Source organism: Melospiza melodia, chromosome 3 (genome assembly GCF_035770615.1).
Source record: "Melospiza melodia melodia isolate bMelMel2 chromosome 3, bMelMel2.pri, whole genome shotgun sequence".
Lineage (NCBI taxonomy): Eukaryota > Metazoa > Chordata > Aves > Passeriformes > Passerellidae > Melospiza > Melospiza melodia.
In genome coordinates, this window is record NC_086196.1 from 28,686,730 (window position 1) to 28,713,913 (window position 27,184).

The window sequence follows — 27,184 nt, forward strand, 5'->3', positions numbered from 1 at the left end:
CAGAAGATTGCTCCATAATGTGGAGTGTCTGTGGTCCCAGATTGTCCCCAAATTTTGCTGAATACACAAAAGAAATCTGCCTTTATCAGTGCTTCAATGTGGAAAAAAAATAGTATAAGTACAAAGTCAGTAGTACATGTCTCTAATAACACTATCTTAGTATAAAATATCATGAAAATGTATCTAATCAATTGCACTAGAAGGGCACTCTCATTATAGTTTATTAGAGGGGAATTAGAGGGGAAAATATCGCCATATATAAAGATATATATAAGATTAAAGGAACAGAAATGGTTAAGAACAGTTATGATTTGTCACTTGTCAAAGTCAGCGCTCTTTTTGAAACATAACAACAAAGCTCAATGAATGTGATCTTTATTCTAAGAAAACTGATTTTGCAATAGGAGGTGAACTTTATTATTTCTGTCTTTTACTTGAGTGTGATAGATTACATCTAACAACCATTTAAGGAAAAAAAAATTGTATTTTGTTAACTGGCTTTTGCCTTGTCTAGTAAGAAGGCTAAATGGATAAATAAGCTGTATATTTATGGAATATTGTTACATTCCATGTTACGGTCACTGCACGCAAACCACGTAATTCTCCCATAAATGTGTGAACATCCCCAAAGTGACATTCCCCCAAGAGTCATTAAAAAAATTCTTTTTGTTAGACAGTAAAACCATGCAAGATGTAACAGTGCAACACGTATGTGACAATGCAGACATTTCCAACAAAGCATAGCAATAATCAGAGCACACAGGCTTGACAATTTTGCTAGCATTGAGTTTTCAAAGGAGTCCAGTACTGGCATGATTTGTTTTATTACTGAAAACATAGGAGCAAATGGATGAATCATTAAAAAAATTATATATAAGAAGGACCAGAAGTTATTGAACTTTCACAGCGCAACAATAACAATAATAGTACAGTGGTTTTGGTGGGCAGCAAAATCGGATTGGATTCTCTTGCTATTGCTCAAAAAACACTGACAGTGTCATGGTAGGACATTGTGTACTGGACAGGAAATTTAGGCATGTTGACATGGCATTGTCTCTGTCAACTTATTCCTATGTCCAGTACATTCAACTAATGTAATTTCAACATATCACAAGAAAATAATTGTTTTTAAATAACTGTAATTCACATTTAAAGATTGGTTTAAATTTTATATACAAACAGATTTATGTGCACAAAAAAGGATAAAACCAAAGAAGAAGGAATAAACAGTCAGGGATCTTTTTATGTTAATAAGAATGTATACCAAGTAACTGGATGTTAATACCATATATTTATTTCACTGTAAAGGCATGGGATAGAGAAAGGAGGGAAGGAGAGGAGAAGAGAAAGGAGGGGAGGGGAGGGAAACAGTGTATGATAAGGCAGTTAAGCAGCTAATGAAAGGGAAGTTGGTGTTTGAATGATGCAAGTGTTTTCATTTCAGTTATCATTCTAACTGAAATCTTTATTAAATAAAGGTTTGGGGGATTTTTGGATTTTGTGTAGCATTATGTTTCCACACTTGTCCTCCTCAATAACAATTCCTCGGCTGGGAATAGCAGGACTTCTTTTATGACAATTAAAACTCAGTAAAGAGACAGTGTTGAACTATCTGATAAACTTGAACTGCTGGCAAACCCTGGTAGAACCAAATTCACTGTGCTTAACAACAGGCACTGGAGGCGTTACCTTCTGGATTTAGCTCTAGCCATGTGACATAAAGCTGGGATGCAATTCAGATTCTGAAGGGATGAGTAACCCTTCAGACAAGAAGTTCCTCTCTGATTTACCATGGAGAAAATATGCTCTTTTCTAAGTGCTTAGGATTAGAAAAGATCAGATCTGTGCCTGTGTGCTACTCACAATGAAAAATGGAGCTAAATTAGAATATCTTCATCCTGAATTTGCACAGTTCTGGGAATAAGGAAAGACAGGAAGAAACTGTAGGAACTCAATAGGCTGTCTTCTTAAAATATTTCAAAACATCTGCTGCCACTGATTTAAAAATTGTATCACATAATTGGGATTTTTCCACTGGATTTCACTATACTGATGATAGTCTGGAAACATGAACTCACTCCAATATCAGGAAGCCTGGTTTCAGCTGATAATTTTTTTAAAAACAAAACCTATGCTGATGAAAAAATATGACAGCAATTACTTTCCTAAAGCTGAAGAGGGATTTGAAGAAATGGCCATTTATCTGAAACAAAGATAAATAATCTCTGACTTGGAAAACTGCTGAAGAATTACATTTTGTATATAACTTTACTTCCACAAAGTATGTCATGGGAATACATAATATGTAATTTTTTCACTTCTCTTGCAATGTGATTTAAGAAGATATGCCAGTCAAACTAAAGGGCAAAATGAACATAACAATGTTCACTAAGATACTAAACATTTATATTTTGTTTGTGGCAAAATTGTTCAGAGACTTATATGGATATATTTTTGCTTCATTTGTCTTGAAATAAATTTTATGTATATTTAGAAGTGTTTGGAGCCTTTTAGCTTAGTTTTAAAAAAATGTTTTGACCCAGTTAAAGGGAAAAGAATGAACTCATTGTTAAACAGGCATAAATAACATTACTAATTGGGTTCATTTTTCAAATCTAAGTAAAACAGCTTCTCTCTACTGGACCTAAACCAGTGTGCTAAATAATAATTTTTGTCATAGTCGTTCTTCTTTTCCCATAGGCTTGTATGTTTAGTTTCACCAGTCTGCCCCGCATTTATAGAAAACACAGGTATTTCTTTAATAATTTGCTAGACAAATAAATTTTGGGATTGACATAAGAAGGAATCAATTAATGAGTTAATTGTAATAAAACACAGCTTTTGATTACTTTGTGCATTTTAAAATTATGCTTATCCTACAATTAACTTTTTTTCCAGATGTCCCTTATTTACGGGGTTGCTCTCTGTGAGTTTTCCCTTGGTGTATTCTCTGGTAGAACTTTTTTTCATAATATTTTAATATGGAAAAGCACTCCTAGCTCATGGGGCACATTATCAAGCGTAATGGGAGAGGTCTAATACTGTTTGTGCACCAAGACTTAGGGTGGACTTCAGCCACTTTGATCAAGATTTAGGTTGAGTACCAGTTCCCACATTTGAAGTCATGTTCACTAAGCAGATCCTCAAAGACACCAGGAAAAATCTCTCCATTGTACACTGCAGAGCTCTCCAAATATTAAACTTAGTGCTGTGCATATGCATGAGCCACATGAGCCATCTCCATACACTACTGGGTGTGCCTGAGAGTACAAAAATTAATCTGGAAATTATTTCACCTGGTAATTATTCCGAAGTATTTTACATAAAGAGGTTTCTGAAACAGAAACAGACCTATCAAATAGATGTCTTTTCTATTAACCTCAGGTACCAATGACTTTTGTATTTATGGATCTGAAATTGTGCAAAATCAAGAGGAACGAGCAGCTTGCACTCCACCTACATTATTTTGTGACTCAGAAGCCCTAGTGCCCTCCTGGAAAATAGAAGCTGTAAAACTGAGGCTTTCCAGTTGAAGAGGGCTGTGAAAGAGTATCATCTTAACCCCTTAAAGGCTGCACAATGACTACAAAGGTATAAAGAAACTATCATTGTCTCTATCATTTTAAAAGCAAAGTACCTACAGCTGCATTTTGTCAAGGGTCTGATGAAGGGACTTGGTCGTACTCAAAACATGTCTGGCAGATAGGAATTGAGATTCAATCTCAGTAATTCCCAATTCTACAAATCTAGACAATAAATAAATTCTAGATAAGGTAATTAAATTACAAAATATAGCCAAAAGTAAAAAAGATTAATTCAGAGCAAGGGATGGATGTTGAAGAAGCTCCTGTGGGAAAAATAACATGAACCCAAAGTGCTTGCAGATTCTCAGTGTGAAATTGTTTTGTTTTGAAAGCTAAAACTTAAACCTTTGGACATTTAAATAGAATTTCTGGAATTCATAATTTAATTTATAATCTCACTATGCTGAGAGGCTGTTTATAAATTCATTGTTAACATAAAACCCAATATTTAGTTCTCCTTTTGGCGCGTCTTTATAGATTTTGAGTTTCAAAACTTATTGCAATCTATTAGAAATTTTCCAGTGACATTTAGTTTCAGGACAGATCCTAAAGTTTTTATTTTAGCTAGTTACCAAAATATGGCTGAAATTTCCCCCTTTGATGTCTTTTCTGGATAGAAAAAATAAGCAAGATTATTTCAAGGTAAATTAAAAAGAGATTAATTAGTCCATATATAATGTTGTGCAGATGCTCATTCAAAATTAAAGCAGCCTCAGTGAAAATTCCACAGTAGGTTAAACAAAATTAAATCAGGGTCAGTTCTTAATAGATGACCACTTAGTTCTTAATAAATGACCACTCCAGCATTTAGCACTGTTTAACTGTGCTCTCTAAACATATGCATCTTCTAAATGGGCAGTATTCCTCCATGTCTTCATTTAGACAAGTCTGATAAGATTTAGTCTCCAAGTATTTGCTTAAAAGCCAGCTTCAGGATAATGGAATGACTAAGAGCAAGTTGCTGGAAGGCCTACATATACAGGCCTGGTCCTCACAATTCTGACCAACGTGAAATGTTGGGACATTCGTGTACATCCACAGAATGGAGGATGTTCTACATGGACTCTCCTGCAAGCAGGCCTGGTGCACAATTCATCCTGCTCTATTGCTGAATTCTTGTACTGGAGTGTGATGAAAATCTTAATAAGAATAATCTACAGAAATACAGGTCTTGTAAATAAATGAGAACAGAGTTTTTACAAGAAATTCTGAAACTTCTCAGAGTGTCAGTTCCTTCTAAGGATATTCTAGCAAACAGCAGACTTTCTTATGTCCAGAAAACAACATCATAAATATTAGTGATTTATTGCTGAATTCTGGTGATTAAATTCTAGTCAGTAGAGTACAAGTTCATGCTGCTGAATTTTTGGAAGAAACTCCTGAGAGTATATCAGAACCATCATACATCTGAGACACAGAGACTGGGTGGCAAAGAGAGCAGAGAATATATTATCTGCAGCTCCCCACCTGTCTATAGGTGAGAGCTACCTGCACTGCAAAGTTCTTGCCTTCTCTTTTGACCACTGCACATTGTTTTTTAAAGTCGTTCAATGCTTCTGTATTATAGAATATTACCAATGTTTGTGCCTAATGAATTTGACAAAACTTGCTACTTCAGAATGATGAAAAAGATCATGTTTTACTCCAAGGTCTTCAAATGCTCCAGAACAAAGGAAAAAAATGAAGCCATCTTACTCTCTTTCAAAATAATTATATATGGGAAAAATCTCACGCATTGCACTGCTGACAAGTTTACATTCTCTCTGCACTGAGGAAACCTCCTTCATCGTCTCCCAAATGGCTGTCATATCAAACCTCATACCAAATAAAACTTTCTGCTTTTGCAGACTTGGAAGTCATCTTAACTTTGGAAAATATATTACTGCACAGAAAGTGCAAAGGACTGAAACAACCTCAGTAATAAACCAATTCCCACATGGTTTTAAGACATATAATGAATTCACCCCCTGCAGTTGCTGAGGTTTTCATGTGGTGATTAATATGTAGCATTGAATATATATTGATAGTATGATGAAATGATTGCTCTTTATTCTAGAAAATATTTGAGAATAGGTATTGTATTTAAGAATTTCTATCATTGCAGAAGTACATGAAAAATCTAGGTGAGGTTCTTTTCCTTCCATCTTTCCTTCTTGCATAGTATGTTCATATAAACAGTGTTCCAACTCTGCTTAATGTTGATTTCAGTTTTCACAGAAGTACAAGTTCTTTAACTAAACAGTAAGTATAACAGTTCCCACATTAAGTTTCAAACCTCTAACAATGTATGAGGGTAGAAGCACAAATTATGTAAGTCTATTTATGACACATCTACAAGGAAGTTATCATGACTGGTTTGGTTTCACTTGACCTTGAGAGTAATCCACACTCTACTCTAATTAAAATAAAAAACCAAACCAAACATGTGGGAATAGTATCAGTTTAATGAATTCTCACTTTTCATGCTCTTGCAACACAGCCTCTCTTTATTTCTGCCACATTTGCACATCTGTGGGCAGTAAAAACGTCAACCCCTTCAACTTACTGTATTATAAATGCAATATACATTAGTTCCACAGTTTTCATTCAAGAGTGCAGTTGGAAGGTAATTAGGATAAATTTAATGAACTTTTGATCTATTTAGATTTTCTTTCTCTGATGTTAGCCTTGAAAAAAAATTCAACATGTAGAAGTGTACAGCTGTTCATATAAAGATTATGGTAGATAATCCTCACTAGAGCTGAATTTTTACTCTCCTTAAATTTCATTCCAAGAGTCAAAAAACTTGCTTGTGTGTGCTTTCAAATACATTTGTAATAAGATAGAAATAAAAATGAAGTTCCAAGAATTGTCTTTTTTTTTGCTGTTGGTAAATTTCAGCCTCAGTACAGGTGTCCACTATGACATTTAGGGGAGGAAAAAGAAGGGGAAAGCATTCTAATTAATTGCTTGCAGATCTACAGGAGAGTGAAATTTAGTGTCTACTGCACATTGCACCATTATTTATGACAGGTACAGTAGTGCTTAAAATTCTGTTCAAATGTGGTCCATTCTAAAATTGCACCTATATACAGCTTTTAAAATTGCTTAATCTTTATCTGATTGCTTTTTAATATCAGGGAAAGGTTGAAGAGTTCTGATCAAAATCTAAGAACATGGGAATCTCTTCAGCTTTTGAAGGCTGACTGAAGATTTACTATTTAAAGTTTTAGATTAACTCAGAATATGTAAATCCTTTTCTACTTTCATTTATCAGAAAAATAAAATTAGTATTCAGTGAACTGGGGAAAAAGCACTGTCTTAATCTGCAAACAGAACAGGTGAAAGTCATCAAGTTCCAATTCAAGTATACATGACCTAGGACTTGGTCTAAACTTTTAAATTCTCAATTTGAGCAAATACCTAAAACCAACATCCAAAAGAGTAACTTTGATGTTCTTCTGGAAACCTTTTATCCATGGTCAGAAAACTAAGTATTCTTTTTGGCGGAAAATTAAAATTTTAAGAACACTTACATAGTAAGTTCTGTTTGCAAAGCCAGTTATGAAGAACTGATTTTTCAGAGCTGCTCATGATCTGAGAAACATCCAGCTGAGAAAAATTTCCCAGTGATAACATACAACTGAATTAAACAATCATCATAAGTAATGTAGATGAAAGTCACAGAAACACAGTTTTTGAATGATGGAAACTTTGTAGGAGGGTGATGGGCAAGAGAAAGTCCAGTGAGAGAAAATTTGTAGTAAATTTTTGTTTTACACTAAATTTGAGATTTTGATGCATAAGAGAATTCTTTTCTCTCCTGGCAAAGTCTTTGGTTTGATGTAGTGGTTATATATTATGATTAACATTTCCTGATCTATAAAATATTCGGTGTTATTGTAAATAGCAATAAACTTTTGACAACATGGATTCTACCTTCTGTATCTGTCAGTTGATAACATAATAATCAAGAGGAATAAAAGTGTATATCTTATCTATGTCTCTATCTTATCTATGTCTATATCCAAATCTTATTTAGTTTATATCTGTATCTATGGACTCCATATCTCTGTGTTTCTGATTAAAGAAAATAGGATGAAAAAAAAGTGAAGCTGTTCTTTTTTGTAGATGCAGTTGCCCTTATAAAACAAAGTGAGCCATGTGTGCAAATATTTTTGTATAATACACATGGTAACCAATCCAAGTTTTATTTAGCATGTAATTTGTATTCTCTCTTTCTTGAAAACAGATTGCTCTGCACTTGTTTTATACTTAGGTATCTTTTTTATTTTTCTATGATTTAAACTTTCTACATATGAATAAATAGATATTTCTAAATAAATATATACATATAACTGCACATATGTTACACATTTTATATCATGATTGTAGGACTCTAAATCATTCTACTTACAGTAAAGAAGTCAAAAAAGCATAAACAACAAAATAATCTAGATAATTAGAAGTGAAATACTTTCCTCAGCAGGTTAAGACTACAAAGTTGCATTAAGAGGAACCATATTCATATGTAGCCCATATTTTCTGTGTAAACCAGTTAGATGTCAGGTGAGATTAAAGACTTTGATCCCTGTCTGTCATGAATTAATGCAGTTCCACTGAAGTCACAGCTATTAATTTAATTTATACTAGTCAAGAATCTGGAATATATATTTCCTTTTGTGGTAAACTAGTAAAAACATGATTACACAATGGAGGGAGATTTTCTCCTGACATGCTGATCTTTATTCACCGTTTTTGCTGGAGTGGAGTGGGGGTAGAATGTGATGGGAGACAATATTTATTAATGTGGGAGAAAAAAATTGAACATGTTTCTCCCTGTGTGACTTTGTTACAGAAAAGATTTTCTGTGAGGAGAAAATATTAATTTTTAACACTGCACTGCCATATTAATTACAGACCTGTTGTTTTATAAGGTAATCAGATGAATATATGTTTAAAAATTTAGAAAGGTGGTAAAGCAATACCATTTCAGCAATTCATTCTTCACAGGAACAAGATTTATGGATTTGATTTGCCTGATTTGCCTGGCTTGTCTCACATCTTGCTCCATAGACTTGAATTAGAAATATGAAAATATTGCATGATCTCACTTAAAAAAAAAAAATTTACCCAAAACCAACCAAACAAAACCAAACAACAAACCAACACTTTCCTGAATCCTTTACAACAAAGAAAAAATCATGTACCTGATGTCAGGTTTTGATGTCGTGGATCTTCTTTTACTGGTGGGGCACATTAAAAAAACATAGATAATAAATTAATCTACAGTTTCGAGTGAAAATACTGAAATAAATTTCAATAAGAAATATGTTTGTTTCTTGGAATCATCTCTCAGATAAGAATTTCTATAAACCAGATTTTTTTAAATCCTGACTCTCCTAGTAAATAATTTAAACAGATACATTTTCTGTCCAGTATAACCATATAAGCAAACTGCTCCTAGATAGTAGTTTAGTGAACTGGCACCAGTGCTATTGCTATCCTTTAAGGTCTGAGATTTAAACGTGCAAATTTTATGTGCAAGTCATTGCACAATGTAGAAAGGATATTTATGCCTTCAATCACTTATCCAATAAGATACTGTCATGGATTGTTATTAATTATGTTCAGAGGTATAACAGGAAGCATTTCTCTATCTGCATATTACTGTGAGGAAACAATCAAGGCAGTGCTGTGACCAAGAGGTTAGCCAGAATATGGGTCATGAAGTCGGTCTATTGTGCATCACTGGAACTATTTTATGGAATGGATGGTGACCTAAGGCACCAGACAAGCTCTGCAGATGCACTGTGCAGTCCCTGATCAGGGAGCACAGGACAGACTGGGGGGCCCTGCTGATCCTGGGCTGAGTGCTGGGGGCTGCACAGGTCCCTGCTGTGCCGGCCAGGGAGGTCACGGGCAGGGCACCGCTGCCGCCACACTGGATGCGCTGATGTAATCCTCGATATTCATACGCAAAGGAGGCACCAGACATTCAATTACTGGGGATTTGTGTACAATTTCATCAGTTTGGTTCACTTGTATGTATGTAGAAAGACTAAAAAAGATCCTCTTTCTAATCCCATAAAATCCCCCAAACCTGAATGTTTGCATTTTTATTGCTGTTTGCAGAGATTTTCATCCCTTTATTACCTTTAGGTTTTTCATCTTTCAGCTGTTTCTTCGTAGTTGTTTTTTCTACAAAGAAAAAGTAGAACAGTTAAAGTTTGGTAAACTGACTGTTGAATAGATTTTACCTAGAGTTTTCAAGTAAAATTCTTTGAGAATTAACCCAGATATTTTAGGGGTTGCCTCAAACATGCAAATTTGCAATCTCATACTATTTTTAATGTGATCTTCAATCTATATACGAACACACAGAATAAATTCCTACCTTCTTTTTCCTTAATTGTCTTTGGTTTTTTTGTGGCTAGAAAGATTTGAAAAGAAATAACATTAAGTGACAGGCATCAGAAATACAGGGCTTTTACAGTAAGTACATTGTGCAAAGATTGTCTCACTGGTAATTTCCCCGGAAGAATTACTGTGGTAAATGTGTCTCATGGCATGTTTACAGTGTCTGTAATATTGCAACAGTGTCTGCTACTCTTAGTGGCACTAGCAGTTCAGGGCTTTGTGTAGAGTGGTTAGAAATTGTTTGAATATTGCTGGTTGCAGAGTAGTTTAGAAAATTCTGATAAGGACTTTAGCAATTGAATTCTGCAATTCCCTAACTACTGCCAGATTTACCTATTTGTTTGTTGCCAAAATACACTAGGGAAGGACTCTGCCTATTGCTTGCTTCTTACTCTTTTTCCCAGAGTGATCTCAAACATCTGAAAGAAATAAATAAACAAAAATCCCCAAGATATGGAGCTAGATGGACCTTTATAACTGCCAAATGTGATAATTTAAAAGTCTTGCAGCAATAGATTGTGATTTATTTTATTGAGGGGTGTTTTTCCTAGTCTAAATTCACTTTGAGCATGTGCTGTTTCCTTTTCTGCATCCTTTTACTCCAGCTGCAAAAGCATTTGGTCTGTGACTCCATTCAACCAATCAAGGCAGATTGAAATTAAGCAAAGTATGTCACTTCAGGCACCTGAGCCCTTTTCAGTATTCCCTGTTGACTACAGCAGAAAAATAGCTGTCTGCCTTCAAATGGTTCATTTGCACTTTGCATCATCCAACCAGTTGTAATAACACTTTCTTCAGTGTCCTCTGGCACGTGTGTCACTTGATTCACACCAGCTCTTTCTTTCAGTGAGGACCACCTGGGTGTAGCTCACCAAAACATGCTGCAGAAGGTGAGCAGTGAAAATCACATAATCAGATGGAAAGAAGAGCCTATGGCAGAGCCTATGGTAGCTGCAGGGCTGTCACTTCACCCATGCTGCTTTACGTTGTCACTGCTCCTTGCTGATGAGCAAAGTGCATTAATCGACACTGGTGTGTTCATTAGTTCTTTCCATGAGGCATACTGGAAAAATGCAATATTTACCTGATGTTGGGATTTCAGCTGTTGGCTCTCCAGGAAAATAACCAGCAATGAAGAGAAAGGAGGCAGGGAAGGGAAGGAAAAGAACAAGAATTTCAGTACCATGTTTTTTCAGGGCAAGCAACCATTTAAATAGATGATCTCTTTCATCTGCAACTTTTCTGCAGGGTATTAATTTACAAACAAATGTGCCTTAACAATGACTGTGTATGTAGAATTTCACACTGAAAGCTAAAAGTTTCACTCTTTGAAGTACAATAATCCAGCATACAACATACAATTCCTGCAAATGTAAACACTGCGCCAACCAAAGCTTTCCAGCAAGCTAATATTTAAACATTCTCATTTTTAAGTGTGCCTTTAAGGTTATAGCTGACTATGCTATTTTCCAAAAAATGTATTCAGCTTAAGTGTTACCTCTCTTTTCTTATCATCCACACTTCCCATACAAAGACTGACACTGACCTTGAATAGCTGACATTGACCCCTAAGTGTTTCTCCCACACTAGCAGTTTGACTTGCCTTTTACAAATAAACTCTCTTGAGAGATTTTGACTAAATCTTTCCACACCACCTAGCACAAGAGAAGCATATATTCCTGTGCTATTATAATATCCAAAATAATTGATGAAAAGTGGTCAATCCAATAGAAATAGAAATTCTCTGGCATAAATCATCATCACTCATTTTAAATCAAAGAAATTAATTACATTGTCATTTCTAATCCAATAATTTTTTACCCATAGCTGCTTCTTTAGTCCCACTTTTATGTAAGAATACAATTTGAAAGAAAAAGAAAAGCCTCTTTTCTTAAAAGTTAGACCAGGACAAAAAATGAATAAGATCACAAAGCATTTAAGGGTATTCCTTTGACTGAGCTTTCTCTGTACTTTCTTCCTGCTGAGATTTGGCTTCAGATTAACATGAGCTCACACGAAGGTGAAAATGTTTCAGTCAATGCTTTTTCCACAGGAAGACTAAGCAATTAAGCATCATTTTCCCTAATGCATCCCAGGAAACTTTCACTCAAATCTTGGCCCATAAGGAGACCTGTAAATGTCAGTGCTCAATGCTTAGGAACCACTGGCATTCAACAAAGGCCAGTTTTGCTGCTATTAAATGCTAACATGCCAAAGTCCTTTAATATTTACCTTTTTGCTTATGATCTTGCTCATAGCTTCCTAAAGATGACACATTACTGCATTATGACCCATGGAATAATTAATATGTGTTTTTCATTTTCAGAAGAAAAAAACTAAGATTTTTTTTCTGAGGTACTGAATCTAGGAAAGGGTTTCATGTTCTCACTTCTTAAGTGAGGGAGTGTCTCTCTGAGGAATCTGGATGGGCCCAGTTATGTGCATGAACCCTAATTTAGGATTAATTTATTTCCTTGGACAGTCAGGTACAGCAAGACTGTTGACCTGAAGGGCAGTAGGTTTGACCTTCTGTTGTATGAAATGTAAGGGCCATTTCCTATTCTCAATGCATCTACAAACTCTGACTTACTCTGAGAACATTGGGACACATATTACTCCTATTATGGAGCTTTCATTTTAAACCTAAGTGGGAATATAATTTGGCAGTTCTTAGGGTCTTTTTTAAATATCAGCCTACATGTTCCTCTTGACTGCAAACTACAGTTTGGCATTCCTGCATGTGTAAGATGCAGCTGCTCTGCCACCAGCTTTGTTTTCTGTTCAAGGTAACGTCTCACAATTTGTGAGTCTTTAGTCAGTATGCAGGGAGTAAATTCTCTTTCATTACACATTCAAGTTTGATGTATGGTCAATGGCTGCCAAAGACCCTCCTGCACACTAAAACAGACAGAGTGAAAAATAAGATGATTTACTAATTGCTTTTAAAATTGAGTGAGTGACTGTGTGATGTATACCTGCCTACAGGTTAGACCATGGCAACAAGCTCCTACTCTGAAATTGTCTGTGTGATTAATTTGGGTTGTTCTCAAACTCAGCCTTGTCTTTCTGTTTATACCTGCATTCCCTAATGACCCAATTTCTTTAGCAACTAAAACCACATTTGCTTTTCCAATAAGACTGAACAAGATTAAATGTGTGAATGAATTCAGCCCAGGATAAATATATTAATTTATTTTATATTCCACTGGACCTGAACTCCAAAATCAGTGGGTATTTTGTGTCTATTGCTCATACTGAATTACATGACAGCTACATTCATGTTATGGTAAGTACACTGCACACCTGACTAAGAAATACATGAAGCAAAGCTATATAGACCTCTATAAATAAAGAAGGCAGTGATCCAACTAAGTGCTCTCCTTTAAGTGGAGAAAATCAAATTGAAATAGAGAGCTCTGGTGTTTAAAATCTTAAGCTTGATCTATTCAAGGATGGTTTGCTCAAAAAGGGGCAATGTATAGAGGATTACTTTTGTAAATGACCATAGGTCTGCTTGTTTCGGCTTTTTTTCCTTTTTCTTTTTTCTTCTTTTTTTTTTTTTTTCCAGTTTTCTAAAGGTACTGTTTACCTTTATAATCATTTCAAGCAGCAGAATATAAGCTCAAGAGTGTGGTACAGACATCCTTCTGCAAAGGTCAAGGGAAAATATCCTGGCTATTCCTTATATCCACAATATACCAGGGTAATACAGCTCTCGATAAAAAAGCATTGTAGACAGTGATGTTTATGATGAAAGCATAAGGAATTAATCACTTAAATCTGTGATGAGCCTCTAACAGTAGTGAGTGCCATCACTGGATCTCTCAGATAAATCACTGCAGAAGACATTATGTGTCAGTAAACAGATCCAGAGAAACCAAGACTGAGCAAAAGTGGATAATAGAATCAAATAGAGCAAACTTTTCTTAAAATACTGGCAAAAATGGAAATAAGCCCATGGATAACTTCCCAGAAAGTAATAATTTTGCAATAATCACTAAAAAATGGAACATTGCAGTTCAGGGCTGAAGGAGATCCTTCAGTGTAAGCACATTTCAGATACCTTGATACCTTGTGCTCACACTTCCACTTTACATCTGGGTTTCAGAATAATTCAGTTTTCCTAAAGGTATTTCAGAGCAGGATTCATCCTCTCTAACTTTAAGCACCTAGCTCAGGTGACTGGTCTGGAAAGTTAAAGTGAATTTGCTTTGCCTTGTCGTCAGCTTACTTTCCACCAGAATAACATGTGGTTTGGTCTTGAAATGCCAGGCACAGCACCAAAAAGCCCCCACAGATCCTGTGCTAAATTCCTCTGTGAAGGTCCACACTTCAGCATTTTCACAATTCAAAGCACGCAGTACAAACACTGTCCTTCTGACTCTTGTCTGATCATGCTTTTCAGTATGTAATGTGCCACAATAGGCATAGATCCCAGTCTTCATCTGTTCAGAAGCCTTCCTTAAAAACAACCTTAAAAAGGACATTATCCCATGACTTCGGTGGAAGTTTTTGCAATGTGACAAGTTCCTCTTGAATCCTCCTTAAAACTAATCTAAATTGGAAATATTTCTTTCTCTTCTTTAATTTAATTTAGGTTTTTTTATTAAAAAAAGCTTTCATTGGAAAAAGGCCAACAACGTGCTTAGTGAATTAATGATGTAAGTAATTTCCAAATGGTAAAAGAATTAAGGAAAAGGTTGTCTAATTCAGTTAGGCTACATGCTATTTTCTTGTTTTCAATAAACAGTATATTTGCATAGATATAAATTATACATCTACACTCATCTAAACCCACTAGAATATCAGTTTTGTTACCAGTGTAATTTACATTATTTTCTAGGGAGCAAAAATTGCAAACACAGTTTGAATCTTGCATCTGCACAATATTGCATTATAAATGTGCTTGATTTTGTTGTGTTTGGCTGTCAGCAAGCAGACAGAATACAAGAGTATCTGTAAGAATAGGCAAGAAAATAGCATTATCTAACATGAGAAAATTGCAAAAATGCAAATTTAGAGAACATGCATCTGAAAAGAAGGTTTATATTCCATAAGAAATAAGTCATTACACATACTTGCAGTGTTTTTCGGTTTGACTGGGAAGTAAAAAGAGGAAAGAAAAATGGTCAAAACAGTCAGGTTTGGCATAATATTGTTATGGCAGAGAATGGCTTTATTTATTCTAGGTGTTTCCTTGTATCAAAACACATTTTTACTAATCTCACAGCAATTAACAACAATCTAATAATGAATGATATTAGTAGGGGTGTTCTCATTTACGGACTGAAATTGTTTTGCTAGAGTAAAGGATGACTAATATTAACAATGAAAATTTTAATTATTCACTTATTTCCTCTCATGAAGAAGCATGGAGCAGACATTTTTTAAACCCATGATGACAGTCCACAGTGAAACTGAACAATGCTCCTTCCTGTACCAGCATCAATTTTGCTCTGTCATGTGCAAGTGCAATTGTGCATGAGCTGTGATATCAGAGACATTTACCACAGATTATGGATGGTGCCAGATCAAGATCTAAATACTATATCATATAATACCTGCAATGGATGAAAATTTAAGTATTGTTTTTCCTGGGAGGTTAACTGTTTTCTGAAGTCCAAATGAAAGGCAGATCCCCCCAAATAATAAGAAAAATGGAACAATTTAAAGTAAGCAGTTTCAGACAGCAGTTCAAATTCTTTGCTGACGTATGCCTTTGACATCAATGGAATTACGGAGGCAGAAATTTGACCTTTGATATGTACATATATCTATATCTTAAAATGACAACCAGCATTACAAGTATGTACTGTGCTATTTAGTTTGTGGTATGGCATGTCAGGGCCATTCTATGTATCAAAATAGATCACAGGACAATGGTTTTGACATTGGTCATATGCAATTGTATTTCCACTATTTCTTTAAATAACATTTTCAAAACAAATATGCAAAATAAAATGCAGGAGTGCTTACCTGGTTTTGTAAGGGGAACATCTTTTTCATGTCTGATTGCTTCATGCTCTAAACAAAAAACAACAGCATAACAAAATTGCCATAATGTTTCTCAGTTACATTTTGCACTTTTTTTTTTTGGTTAGAAGAATTGCATGTATTTTTTTCAGGATTAAACTTTCCCCTTCTCTTGCTTCATGCTGTTATTTTGAAAAAGAAGCCCACAAATGAATGGTTATTAAACGATTATCCACTGAGGGATCTGCCACAAAATAGCAAAGTTCATTAGTACTGCACAAAGCTTCACAAATATTATTATTAATCTACTAAGAGTCATGCATGTGTCTTAAGGAAGAAATATGTTAGTAGGGTCTTCTGTAATTTCTTAAATGTAATTTTTATCCATTTTTAATTTTTATTATTAGAAAGGAGAGTGCAGAGTAAACTCAGCAACCATTCACTCATCCTTTGTTCTTGATTCAGATATACTTGAGCAGAATTCCCAAAGTCTTGGACACATAAGATTACATATGAAGAAATTATATTTAGGCGTGGAAAATGCATCTCATCTCCACATGCCTGTTTCCCTACCCCTCCTCCCATCCTTCAACTTCATAATTACTACTGAAAAAATTACAATTTATGTTATGTTGCTGGAAATAGAAAAGTTGAAGCAGATTTTTTTTTTTTTTTTTCAAATAGGTCTAACAAACAAAAGTCAGACTTAGGAAAAACCCCACCACACAGATCTCATAGCACAGTAGCAGCTATACAGTGGAAACTGCATTTTATGGCTGTGGAATCAATGGACAGCTCTCCTGGCCTTGTTTCCAGGTGAAGTTCCCGCAGCTCAAGGACTGTGCATCACTTTTCCTTTTGAGAAATGAGGACCCAAAAGCATACTGTAAATTGGAAAGTGCTGAAAGTGTGAATGGCCTCTGAAAAAAGGGCAATATGCCTCAGCCTTTCTGCTACTCAGATGAATAATTGAACTCCTGGTAGCTGTGATTTCAGGTGGGCAGACAAGTTGAGAAATGCTGAGATGAAGACATCATAAGGAATTTCAAATGGGAAACGCTTTTATGAAGCATGAATGAAAAATTGGTTCAGTGAAGAGTGATTCGTTTCCAACATCTGGACTTTTTTGATAATTTAATTATTTGGGCCATTAATTGACAGCTTAAATTATTATTATTGCAGTTGAATCTGCATTCTGAAGTTGTGAAAAGTGTAGACAATCAATAAGCAGGCTGTGCGGTAAGTTAAGGTGCTGACTGTCTTGAATCCTTTTAGACTGAGAACTCAGGATGCAGTTATTATTAATTTATCTTTTTTCTTTAACTTAGCAGGAGCATTCATTCAAGCCAGGTAAATTTTAATAGTGGTTTTTAAAAGACTTTAACTACTATATGAATTTTTGTTGATGGGACTTTTGATAGGGGAAGCGTGGAATGAATTCACTCCTGCACTGAAGCAATTGGTTATGTCAAATGGGCTTTTAAATAGTAATGACAAGACAGTATATTAAATGAAAGGAACGGGAGACATGGTGATAAAGACACTATAATTTTAAGCAAAACTAGAAATTGCCAAGGGCATGCTTTCTTATGTAAAAGTAAAAAAAAGATACATGTATCCAACAATTTTACAGAAATTTTTCTAATTAAGGTAAGAATAACATACTTGCTGGCTTTGCCTGGGCTGCAGAAGATAAAAGAGATAAAGTTGTAATAGTTAGATACTTAAAGAAGAAAAAATAAACTCTTTTTTCCCCCTTTCTTTTTAACATTCAAGCATTTTATTGGAGTCAGTTCTCACTTGTTCTTAGCTTCCCCTACTTGTGCAGGCATGCACAGCATTCAAACCCCTAAAGTTCAGACAGCTTAGTGTTGACTGCTAGTGATGATGAGAATGTTCTAATTCCTTGTCTGACACTTCACAGCTTCTAGAACACTCATTGTTACTTGACTTTTTTTTCCTGTCGACATTACATTAAAAAACTATACTCTCTTAATCACACATATGACCCAAACATTTAGAGTTTAGTCCCAAAAACATTTTCTCCATAGCACTGATCCAAAGTCCTAATCCATCTGGTGATTTATCCCCATATTTGGGATCCTTTCAGAGGTCTGATTTACAGCTAGACCTCACTTCATTAGCCCAGCTCTGGCTAATGACAGGCTGGAACAAGCAGCTAAGGAGCTGAAAGACCTTGACCTGTCTTCATCATTGGAAAGACAATTTTTAATAGAAGAGAAGCTGCAATTTGCACTCTGCTGGTTTTTCTTTGTGATCAGTTACATATTTCAAAACACTGTGAAAAATATTGCAATGCAAATATACTACACTAGATGAGTGCTGAATAGTGTTTAGTACCCCCCTCCCCCTCCATCAGTCAGGGGAGAATCACTTATTCTTACCTGACTTCTCAGTGGGAGTTGTCTTTTGTTGTTTCATTTTCTCCTCTGTATCATGAAAGAAGCATTAAAATCACAATGTGTTAGCACAGGTTCATATAATTGGAAATATATTTCTATAGGTGATATTATGCATATTGTTCACAATGATAAAATAAATGCATGTCTTCACCATCACTATCCCATTATAGCAGTGTAAAACAGCATGCAGGCATTATGAGTTCTGACTGCATGGTGAGATCATGTTCATGGAAAAAGTAAATTACTGGGCCTAATGTCTCAGCTGCCAGAAAGCAGCTGCATACCCTTCAGCATCTTTCAGGCAGGCACTCAGGTGGAAGCCATCCTATTCCTGCATCCATTGCACCTTTGTCAACAGCACCTTCCTGAACGTCTGAGTCCAACAGCTTGGTATTAAACAACACTAAGAACTTCTAAATATCTTCTAGAACTTTAAAGACTAACTACAAACATGGGTGGAGGTATTCACGTGTCTACACTCTGAAGATGGAAAAAGGTATGGGGATGTCCAAGCACATAACAGGTCACAGAGGGACACATGGGACAGTCTGAAATGCCAGTTCATACCACCCACTACTGGAGAAACCTACCTCAGCCTATCTGGACATCTGTCACAGGAGCAGCCTTGAACTTCTCTAGTCTCATGGGAGAAGCTGCCCAAGCCCACGTGCTCTTGAGCTGCCTGTGGATTTGCTCAGCACAATTCTCAGATGATGTAGACCCATGTCAACATCGGCCACTGGACCTGAACTTCCTCTTCTCCACATAACTTGGTGGGATTACACTTTCTGATCAAGTGGGATTTGTTTTACCTTCCCAAAGCCCCAGTCAGGCGGAAACTGAGATATTTATGTTCAGATTTCTGCTCTGCCCCGTGTGGTTGATTTCAAATTCACCCTACCTCATCCTTTTATAGCTTAACACCATTTTGTGTCTTTTCCCATAATTGAATTCAAGCTCCCCTCCTAAACTCTACCTTTCAACAATCATATACATTCCTAAATTCTTCTTAAATATGCTTAAGACACAGTCAGACTATATTTGCCATTCCTCTTGCTGAAAGCAGTTTGCAGCCACTGCCTCTTTCCACTGCCTTCCTTTCCACTAAGACCTCTGGAAGGCATCAGATCAAGGATGACAATGACTCTGTGGAGATCAGGTTGGGCAGACATCTCTTGGTCCCCTTCTCTTGCTTGTTTGGTCTATTTCTGGAAGGAAATCAGTACTGATGGGGTCAAATATAGGGAGGGATAAAGCTATCTGGTTACTAATATTTTCTATTATTTGGTAAGTAAACATAGCTCTGCATTTCTATGCTTTTCATTTGTTTTCTGGTATGTGTCAATTTAATTTCTCTTGATTTGTATTAAATTTAGGGCACTATTATTGCCCTTACTCAGCTATTGTTACAGTCAGTTTCTTATGAAAGCCATGAATTAAAAATCTCACCTCCATATTATGATTGTCTGTAGAGCTAGAAATGTTTTATAGCACAACCAGCAGCTTGAAGATGCAACTTATTGAAAGTGTCCTTTTTTCTGCTGTTATAGGAGCTTTAATATATAGCAATCTATTTCACTAATTTAGATTGGAACATTAAGCTTTCTATGTGACAATACAGAAGAAAACCTGGTATGCTGCCTTTAAATAATGGTCTTGTAACATGCCCTGGATTAATGACAAGTAAAAATAAAAGGGGTTCTCTTTCTTTGGATTTTATCCTGACACTTTTGAGCATGAAATAATATATTTTTCCTTTCCAAATTCTGTTGAGAATGTATGGCAATATTTGCTTTGTAACTCTGGGATAACAAGTCTGTGAGGAAATAAGTAAGGAAATAAGTAAGTTTGTGAGCAGACGGCACATCTGATTGATTTGAAAGTAGGGACAGTGTTTCTTTTCAGAATGAATTTCTCTTGAAACATGGACAGGCCTGTGGATATGCATTCATATGGGAATAAACACAGTAACTCTTGTGGCTGCTTGCTTTTTCTCTGAGTTTCCAGCCACTGGTTGTAGCCAGAAGGGAAACTGAAGGAGTAGAATATCCAGACTTAAGGAGAGCTATCTTAGAAGGGAATACACTTTGAGACATCAGGAAGCTTCATAAAATCGATCTGTTCACCACATTCAGTATGAGGAAAAGCAGAGAAAAACATATGATGAGGACAATAGATATTATTTTGCCAAGAACAGAAGTAATAGTTCTAAATTTTCCTGTATCCTTTTTTTTACCATCTCATGGGAAGTCTCCCAAATAAAAAATTAAACAATTTTGAGGACTCCATAAAGCTACAGAGAGTAAAAATATAAATGTTGTGAATATTAAAAAAATACTGATTTTGAGTAAGCCCAAAGTTTAAAGTTCTGAAATCTTTCATTGAAGAGAATTTATTTGCTCTGCAGGGCTCCAGTTTTGCAGCACTACAAGCATTAATATTAATTTTTTCCCTGATGTACCTAATTTAAATGGAAAAAATAAGGCTGTAAACATTTCTCTGCATATTGCAGGCAGTTTCAGCAGAATTACATCAGGAATGGATTCCCTTGCTTTACTTGCCTCCACTGATATACACAAAACACTCTAATTTAAACTTTTCCCTATGGGATCAATATATTTTCTGAAATTCTATAGTATTTCAGTCATTTGATACTTCTAAGTCTGATGGCAGGAGGCATAAGAGAAATGGCTTGAAGCTGCACTGAATCAAGGTGAAAAAGAAGGCCACTGTTTTGTTCAGAATGAAGCTTTTATAATTCAAGCTGTTAACTCAAGAGCGCTCCTTGGCACACAGCAGGCAGAAGCACTATTACCACCAGTGCCTGCAGATTAATACTTCCAGTCATCAAGTGAAACTCAAAACAGCCACTGTTCTCCAAAGCAACCATTTATCATCCGAGAATAGAGATTTTATGCTAAAGGAAATTTAGCAAGCATTTTCCTATTTATTTTCCCTTCAAGCACCTAAATACCAAGGGCTTGGGGTCTGGAGTGTGCTGTAGCATGCGAGAGTAAAATCCAAATCAGTCCAATACACTGGTTTGTGACACAGGGCTCTGATGTTTGAGAATGCCCTACCAAGGAAATTTATTTTCCTGCAGCTATGTGGATGAGATTGGGCTAATTGTGCAGCAGGACTGATTTCATTTAGCAGGAAAGGTGAGTGGTCATGCCATCCCTCCAGGCAGCTCACTTTCTGGCTGCCACTGTGGCCACCAAGCTTGGATTCCTTGTTCCTGCTTTGGCTGAATTCACCTAATGCCTGAAACATTCTACTAGCTGTTAATACACAAAAAGTGATCAATGAGTTAAATAAAAAGGTTGGCCTATGTGTCCTTGAAAGAAGGGGAAATATTTTTTCCCTATTGATTCAAAACCAATACATGTTCACTAAATCAGATCCTCAAGGCTTCCAGAAACCTGAAATTGTCTATGAAAATATTTAACTTACAACTTATTGTACACTAGAAAAATGAATGAGAAAAGTACTAAATACATAGGAGAAGTTTGTTTCTTAAAAAATAGGGAAAAATTAATGAAATAAAGCCTCCTTACTTATCATTGAACACATAAGGTTTAAATGTTTTATTTGATCACTTATTCACGAGCACTTCATTTCAATGTGAATTCAAACAGCAGCACTTCCAGCAAAGGTCAATGGGATGTGGATACTTGCTTTCTAGTCCCCACTGCTTCTGGAGTGGGACTGGAAAACCACTCAGGAGTGATGCAAGCTAATCATCAGTAGCTGAGTTTTCTGTGAGGTTACCCTCTTAGTCTTGTTAATTCACACCAGACACAGCTGTGGATCCTTTAGGGCCTTCTTCCTCAAAAAACATGATTAGAACAGAACCCTGGTTTGAAAGGGGGACACTTTGTCCTGCTCACAGCAGCCAGGCATTACTAACAGCTTACCCAAGTGCACAATCAGCCCAGGATTAGTATTGCTATTCTTAGTTCAGCTCCTGTTACTTTTGAGATTCAGGAGCTGGAGGCTGACTCTACTGCAGAGTGTGTACTCAATGAGACTGCAGCTTCTCTTTTTTGGGGGGCCCACACTCACTTAATGTGATAACTAATTTACTGAAAGGGTTGAGAAGGGTTAATTCCCAGTGCACCTCTTTGATGTAGTGCAGGGCATTAAAGCACTCCTTCCTCACATTCTGGGAAATGGGTTTTGCTCGTGCTTTTTACTACACCAGTGAGAAAAACCACAAGAACAGTCAAAAACTGTGACAGATGAATCCTTTTAGTTAAATGTCACCCTCATATTTGTTCCTCTCCAAGACACTGAAAAAACCCAGTGGCACGAAGCAAAACACCTGTGCCCAGCTCAAGGAAGTGTCTGTGTTTTGCAGATCACACATATCCTGATTAAGTGGAGCTGGGTGTAAGGGGAGGTTCCTTCACCAAACCTACCTGGCTTGCTCTGAGAGACAGCTTTTTCACGTTTAGCACGTTCATGCTCTGAAAATAAGAACCCCTATATTAGAAGGCTTTTTAGTTTTTAGAAGATTTTAAAAAGAAAAGATTCCCATTATGGTTTAAAAAGATGACTTTGCACTACATATTCCCACTAGACTTGAGAAGAATTGATAACTATATTTCTCAAGAAAAGATGTTGAGCTATTTTTTTCCTATAAAATTAAAATAATTAAAAGTCTTTTTAAACTTTTTAATGTGGTTTAATTATTTTCTGTGGATTTTTAGAAATATAATAGAATTTATAAAATTATGAATTGCTTCTAGTACTAATTGTGATTGCTATCACTGATCTTCTGTATAGAAAATTCCTCCTTTATGTTTAATATAGAAATGATGGCAGATTTTATTAAAACAAAAGTGGGATTTTCTTGTAAAGAATGACAAATAAGTGTTCAGTATTCTTCATAAAGGAAAAGACAAAAAAGCTTCTCATGTTTCTCTTTGTCCTGGATTTGGCTGGACTACAGCTAATTTTCTTCACGTTAGCTAGTATGGGAATCCCATAAATATACTATGAGGCACTAATAATAAAGGATATTATTCTGTATTATCATAAACGTGTATGCAATTTTGTGCTATTTAAAAACAGCGTGCTATCCAGATCCCAACATTATGATACAGAAAATATTTCAGAGGCACGTTAAAAGTATGTTTAATTCTGATTTGTAGCTCCGAAGTCTAAGCTGTGCAGCAGGTGAGCATTGCAGCATACCAAGAAATAAATCTCTAAAACTTGGGCCAGAGACTTGGCAAGAGAATTGCAGAGATCCTTCCCCATCTGTGGCCCCCTTGATTGTTTCCCAGTGCGAAGCTGCCATGGAGACAAAAGGCATAGGTGGGTCTCTGCTGAATTGGAAAAGGGTTTCCATGCAAACTGGAACCTGTGAAACACACCTGGTCCTGCATTAGCAGAGCGAGTCATTGAAAACCAGTGTCATAAGTCAAAATATTGTGTGAGTTTGCGTTGATGAATTCCAGCTTAGGCTGCAAAAATTTTGTACAAATAAGAAAATACCTTCCTTCTGAAAATTATAATAACATGTTCTATATTGCCTTGGTACTTACTGTGTTCATGCGTGTTCTCTGAGGTAGCTAGAAGTAAACAAAAAAGGCATATTTTAATAATTTTGTAGCTGTGATGCAGAATTTACTTCATTTCTTAGTGACATTTTAGACATATAAAATTTCAGTGAAATCTATTGAAGTGTGCAGCACTTACTTTGTGTCTCCTACACTGTCCACCCCAAATGCATAAATGGGACACTTAGCTAAGGAACACAGGCACCGTGAATTCCTCATTTAGCCAAAATTTGGTACAAACATCCCTGGAAGGCTCTGCACCTCTTCTGAGGGCTGAGTCACCCTCTCTAAATGCTGATCATACACCAAACCTAGGGAAACTACCTGGCTAAGCAAGGTGCTTACCTTATTTAGTGCCCACTAAGAGACAGGGCAAATTCAGACCATAAGGTCTCCACCAGACAAAGACAGAAAATGAATTTTAGCTTGAGTGAGGAAACAACACCTAGGGCAGTTTAAAGATGACAGACCCTGACAATTGCACCTGCTCTATGAGGGCAATGAATTTCAGATGGCTTCAGTGATACTCCAAGAAGCAGAAAGACATTTGAAAATGTTCATTAACTTCATGAGACCACTTCTAATCCAAAGGATTTCAGTGCTGTGACTTCTAAACTTTGTGCCATTTCATTTTCTGCATTTTTCCAGAAAAAAAAATCCCAGAGGAGATAAAACTGAAAACCAAATGAATACTTTCCATGGATGTTAAGACAATATTTCTCAGGTAAAGAAATGAGAGTTTGGCAGCTGTACCCAATGCCATTATTGGTTCTGCAGAAGGAAGCAAAATGTCAAGACCCAGCCCTCCAGCCGGATTTTTCTTCTTGACTTTTGCTACATAGCTGTTGTTTTTGAGAGAAAAAAGGCTCTACCACCTGCATGTCTGCTGTGTGTGAGAGAGAGTAATCCCACTGAGAGATGCAGCAGGGCAGGGGATGAGCTGCCTTTGCAGCCCCAGCAGCACAAGCAATAAAATTGCTGCTGTGAGCTCCCAGGCCGTGATTCACTGAGCTCCTGAGCTCCCCAGCTCCTGCTTGGTACAAAAACTGCTGTGCATGTGGGTTTCTGTTTCACTTGTTTCCCCTGGAGTATAAAATCAACTCCCATTTTATATCCAGTCTCTAATCCAAGTTGTTGGGCATTTAAGGAGACAGCAACTGGAGATGGTAAAAGTGAAAAAAAACTAGAACATTTTTCTGGGTAATAAAGAGTAAAGATACAAAGTAAGTGTATATGCTTGCTGCAAACTGAGAAATCAGAAACAGGAGTTCAAAAGAAAAAAAAATATGGACAAAGCCACATTCATTATTTTTATGTGTGTAAGTAAATTTTTGTAAATTTAGGCTCATTTAACACTGCAAAACCTACCAAAATGTAGTTCCCCAAGCATCATAAGCTGAGGCAAATACTATTGCAATTGAGTTTCCACGAAATATATCAGAAATTTGTAGAGGAAATTAAATTTTTATTGTGTCAAAAGACATAGTGAGATATGTTCAGGAAATATGAATTTAAATTTTCAAAAAGGAATTTCAAAGCAAATATTTAACCCAAATCTGAACATTATACCAGTAGCTAGTGTAATGACTTACATAACAAATACAGAATATTGTGCCATGTAACTCTTCCAGTAATCACCCATAATAATTAGAGCTAGGCCACATATGAACAGTGTTAATTTAAATACTCTCTACTGATGCTGCTTAGCAAATTTTACAAGCAAACTTTTGTAATAACATCCTTTTCTAATATCTGACTAAAATCAAAACAAAACCATTACTCCTTAACTTTCCAGTGAAGCCAATACAGTTATTTCCCCTTTTATGCTGGTAAATATCAGCCACAGAGAATGTTTAAAACAACAGGAACTCAGCTAAAGTCTGGTGCTTGAAGTTTGTGAAAGTATCTCCGTTGTCCTTTTCCATCTTTTCTGTGGAAGCATTAATTAGACTAATTTGTATAATGTGGGCATCAAGACAGACTGAAGACTGAGATTACTGCTATCTATGCTTTGCCTAAAACTCCAGCTTCCTTATTTCTGGCATAACACTCAGGGATATTTCTACCAGATATTTTGATGAAATAATGAAGATATTCTAAAGTTAAGTCTCTAGAGTGTTGGTTATTCTAAAAAATATCTATAGTTTTTCTATAAAAAGGCCAAAATGAAACATCGAGGCGAAATTTTGAAATGGTATTTGGGCCATAAAAATAAACCTTTCTGTTTTGCTAACTGTTATTTCAGTCAATTCAATAAAAATATTATCCTTCTTGTGTGTCATGATCTCATTAAAAAATGCAACTCAAATGACATATAGACTAAGCAGAGAGCTGAAAAATGAAATCCCAACACCATTCGATTCAGTTTTATAGTATCGCAATTATCTATAGCATGGGTACCTTGATTTTTATTCTACTTAGTGAAAATGGCAAAATGATAGTCCAGGTCAGACTCTGCAAAGTGTGTAATAATATATGTAATTTCGCCTAAAGGGTGAGAAATTAAAGGTTGTGTTATGCACCTCTGGGAATCTCACCCACTTCATGTAGTATCTTGCACTGGAAGTGCAAACAAGCATTTTTCGTTTTGGCCACTCATGGCGAGAGGGTTTTGGGCTAAATCAAATCTTTGTCTCATTTCAAATGGTTGTTCTGACGTCATTAGCTAACAGGACTACCTACTGGGTAAAAAAGTACTTATTGTTCATAATGGCAGAAAATTCAGTCCTAAGTAAGTGTTTTATCTTCATTTGTTTAACACTTAAATTGTACTAGAGGAGGTCAGATTTGAATAAAATGAAAGCAGTTGGATTTTTGATGAAGTATTTGAAGCTACATAAGAATGGATCAATGAAATTATATGGTTCTACTCCCAGCAAAAATTTGCAATGTCTTTCCTGCCATTTTAAATTAAACTTGGAAAATTGACTTCATAGATATCTTGCTGTTTTTCACTTCAATTTTTTTTTACTTGCCTGCAATTCTGAAGGCCACAAAGGGTATTAATTATATATGGCATATTTTTGTAAATTAGATTCTGATACAGGTTCAGAAATGAAATCCTGCATTTTATTGAACCATAAATTGGTAAAGCTAAAAGCAGAATGTGCTTTTTGATTATAATGTCTATTTTCCATCTGGATAACAGGTATTTGCCAGTCAGATAGCAAATACCTTTGTGAGTGTGCACATTCTGTAAGAAAAGAATATGTTGTGCAGGAAATAAAAGCAATGTCAG

The 27,184-nt window shown here is 35.9% G+C and overlaps 1 protein-coding gene across 1 annotated transcript in view; it reads right to left on the reverse strand.

Annotated features, from left to right (window-relative positions):
- Positions 1–27,184, reverse strand: part of TRDN (triadin) — a 224,527-nt gene that overhangs the window by 14,817 nt on the left and 182,526 nt on the right. Inside the window, exons 32-41 of the mRNA XM_063153340.1 lie at positions 23,932–23,958; positions 22,801–22,848; positions 18,362–18,406; positions 17,622–17,639; positions 15,960–16,007; positions 15,062–15,082; positions 11,068–11,094; positions 9,961–9,996; positions 9,720–9,764; positions 8,774–8,809 (exon numbers count right to left, since the gene is read on the reverse strand). Of these exons, the coding sequence (XP_063009410.1) occupies positions 8,774–8,809; positions 9,720–9,764; positions 9,961–9,996; positions 11,068–11,094; positions 15,062–15,082; positions 15,960–16,007; positions 17,622–17,639; positions 18,362–18,406; positions 22,801–22,848; positions 23,932–23,958 (351 nt within the window). The remainder of the gene's footprint in view (positions 1–8,773; positions 8,810–9,719; positions 9,765–9,960; positions 9,997–11,067; positions 11,095–15,061; positions 15,083–15,959; positions 16,008–17,621; positions 17,640–18,361; positions 18,407–22,800; positions 22,849–23,931; positions 23,959–27,184) is intronic.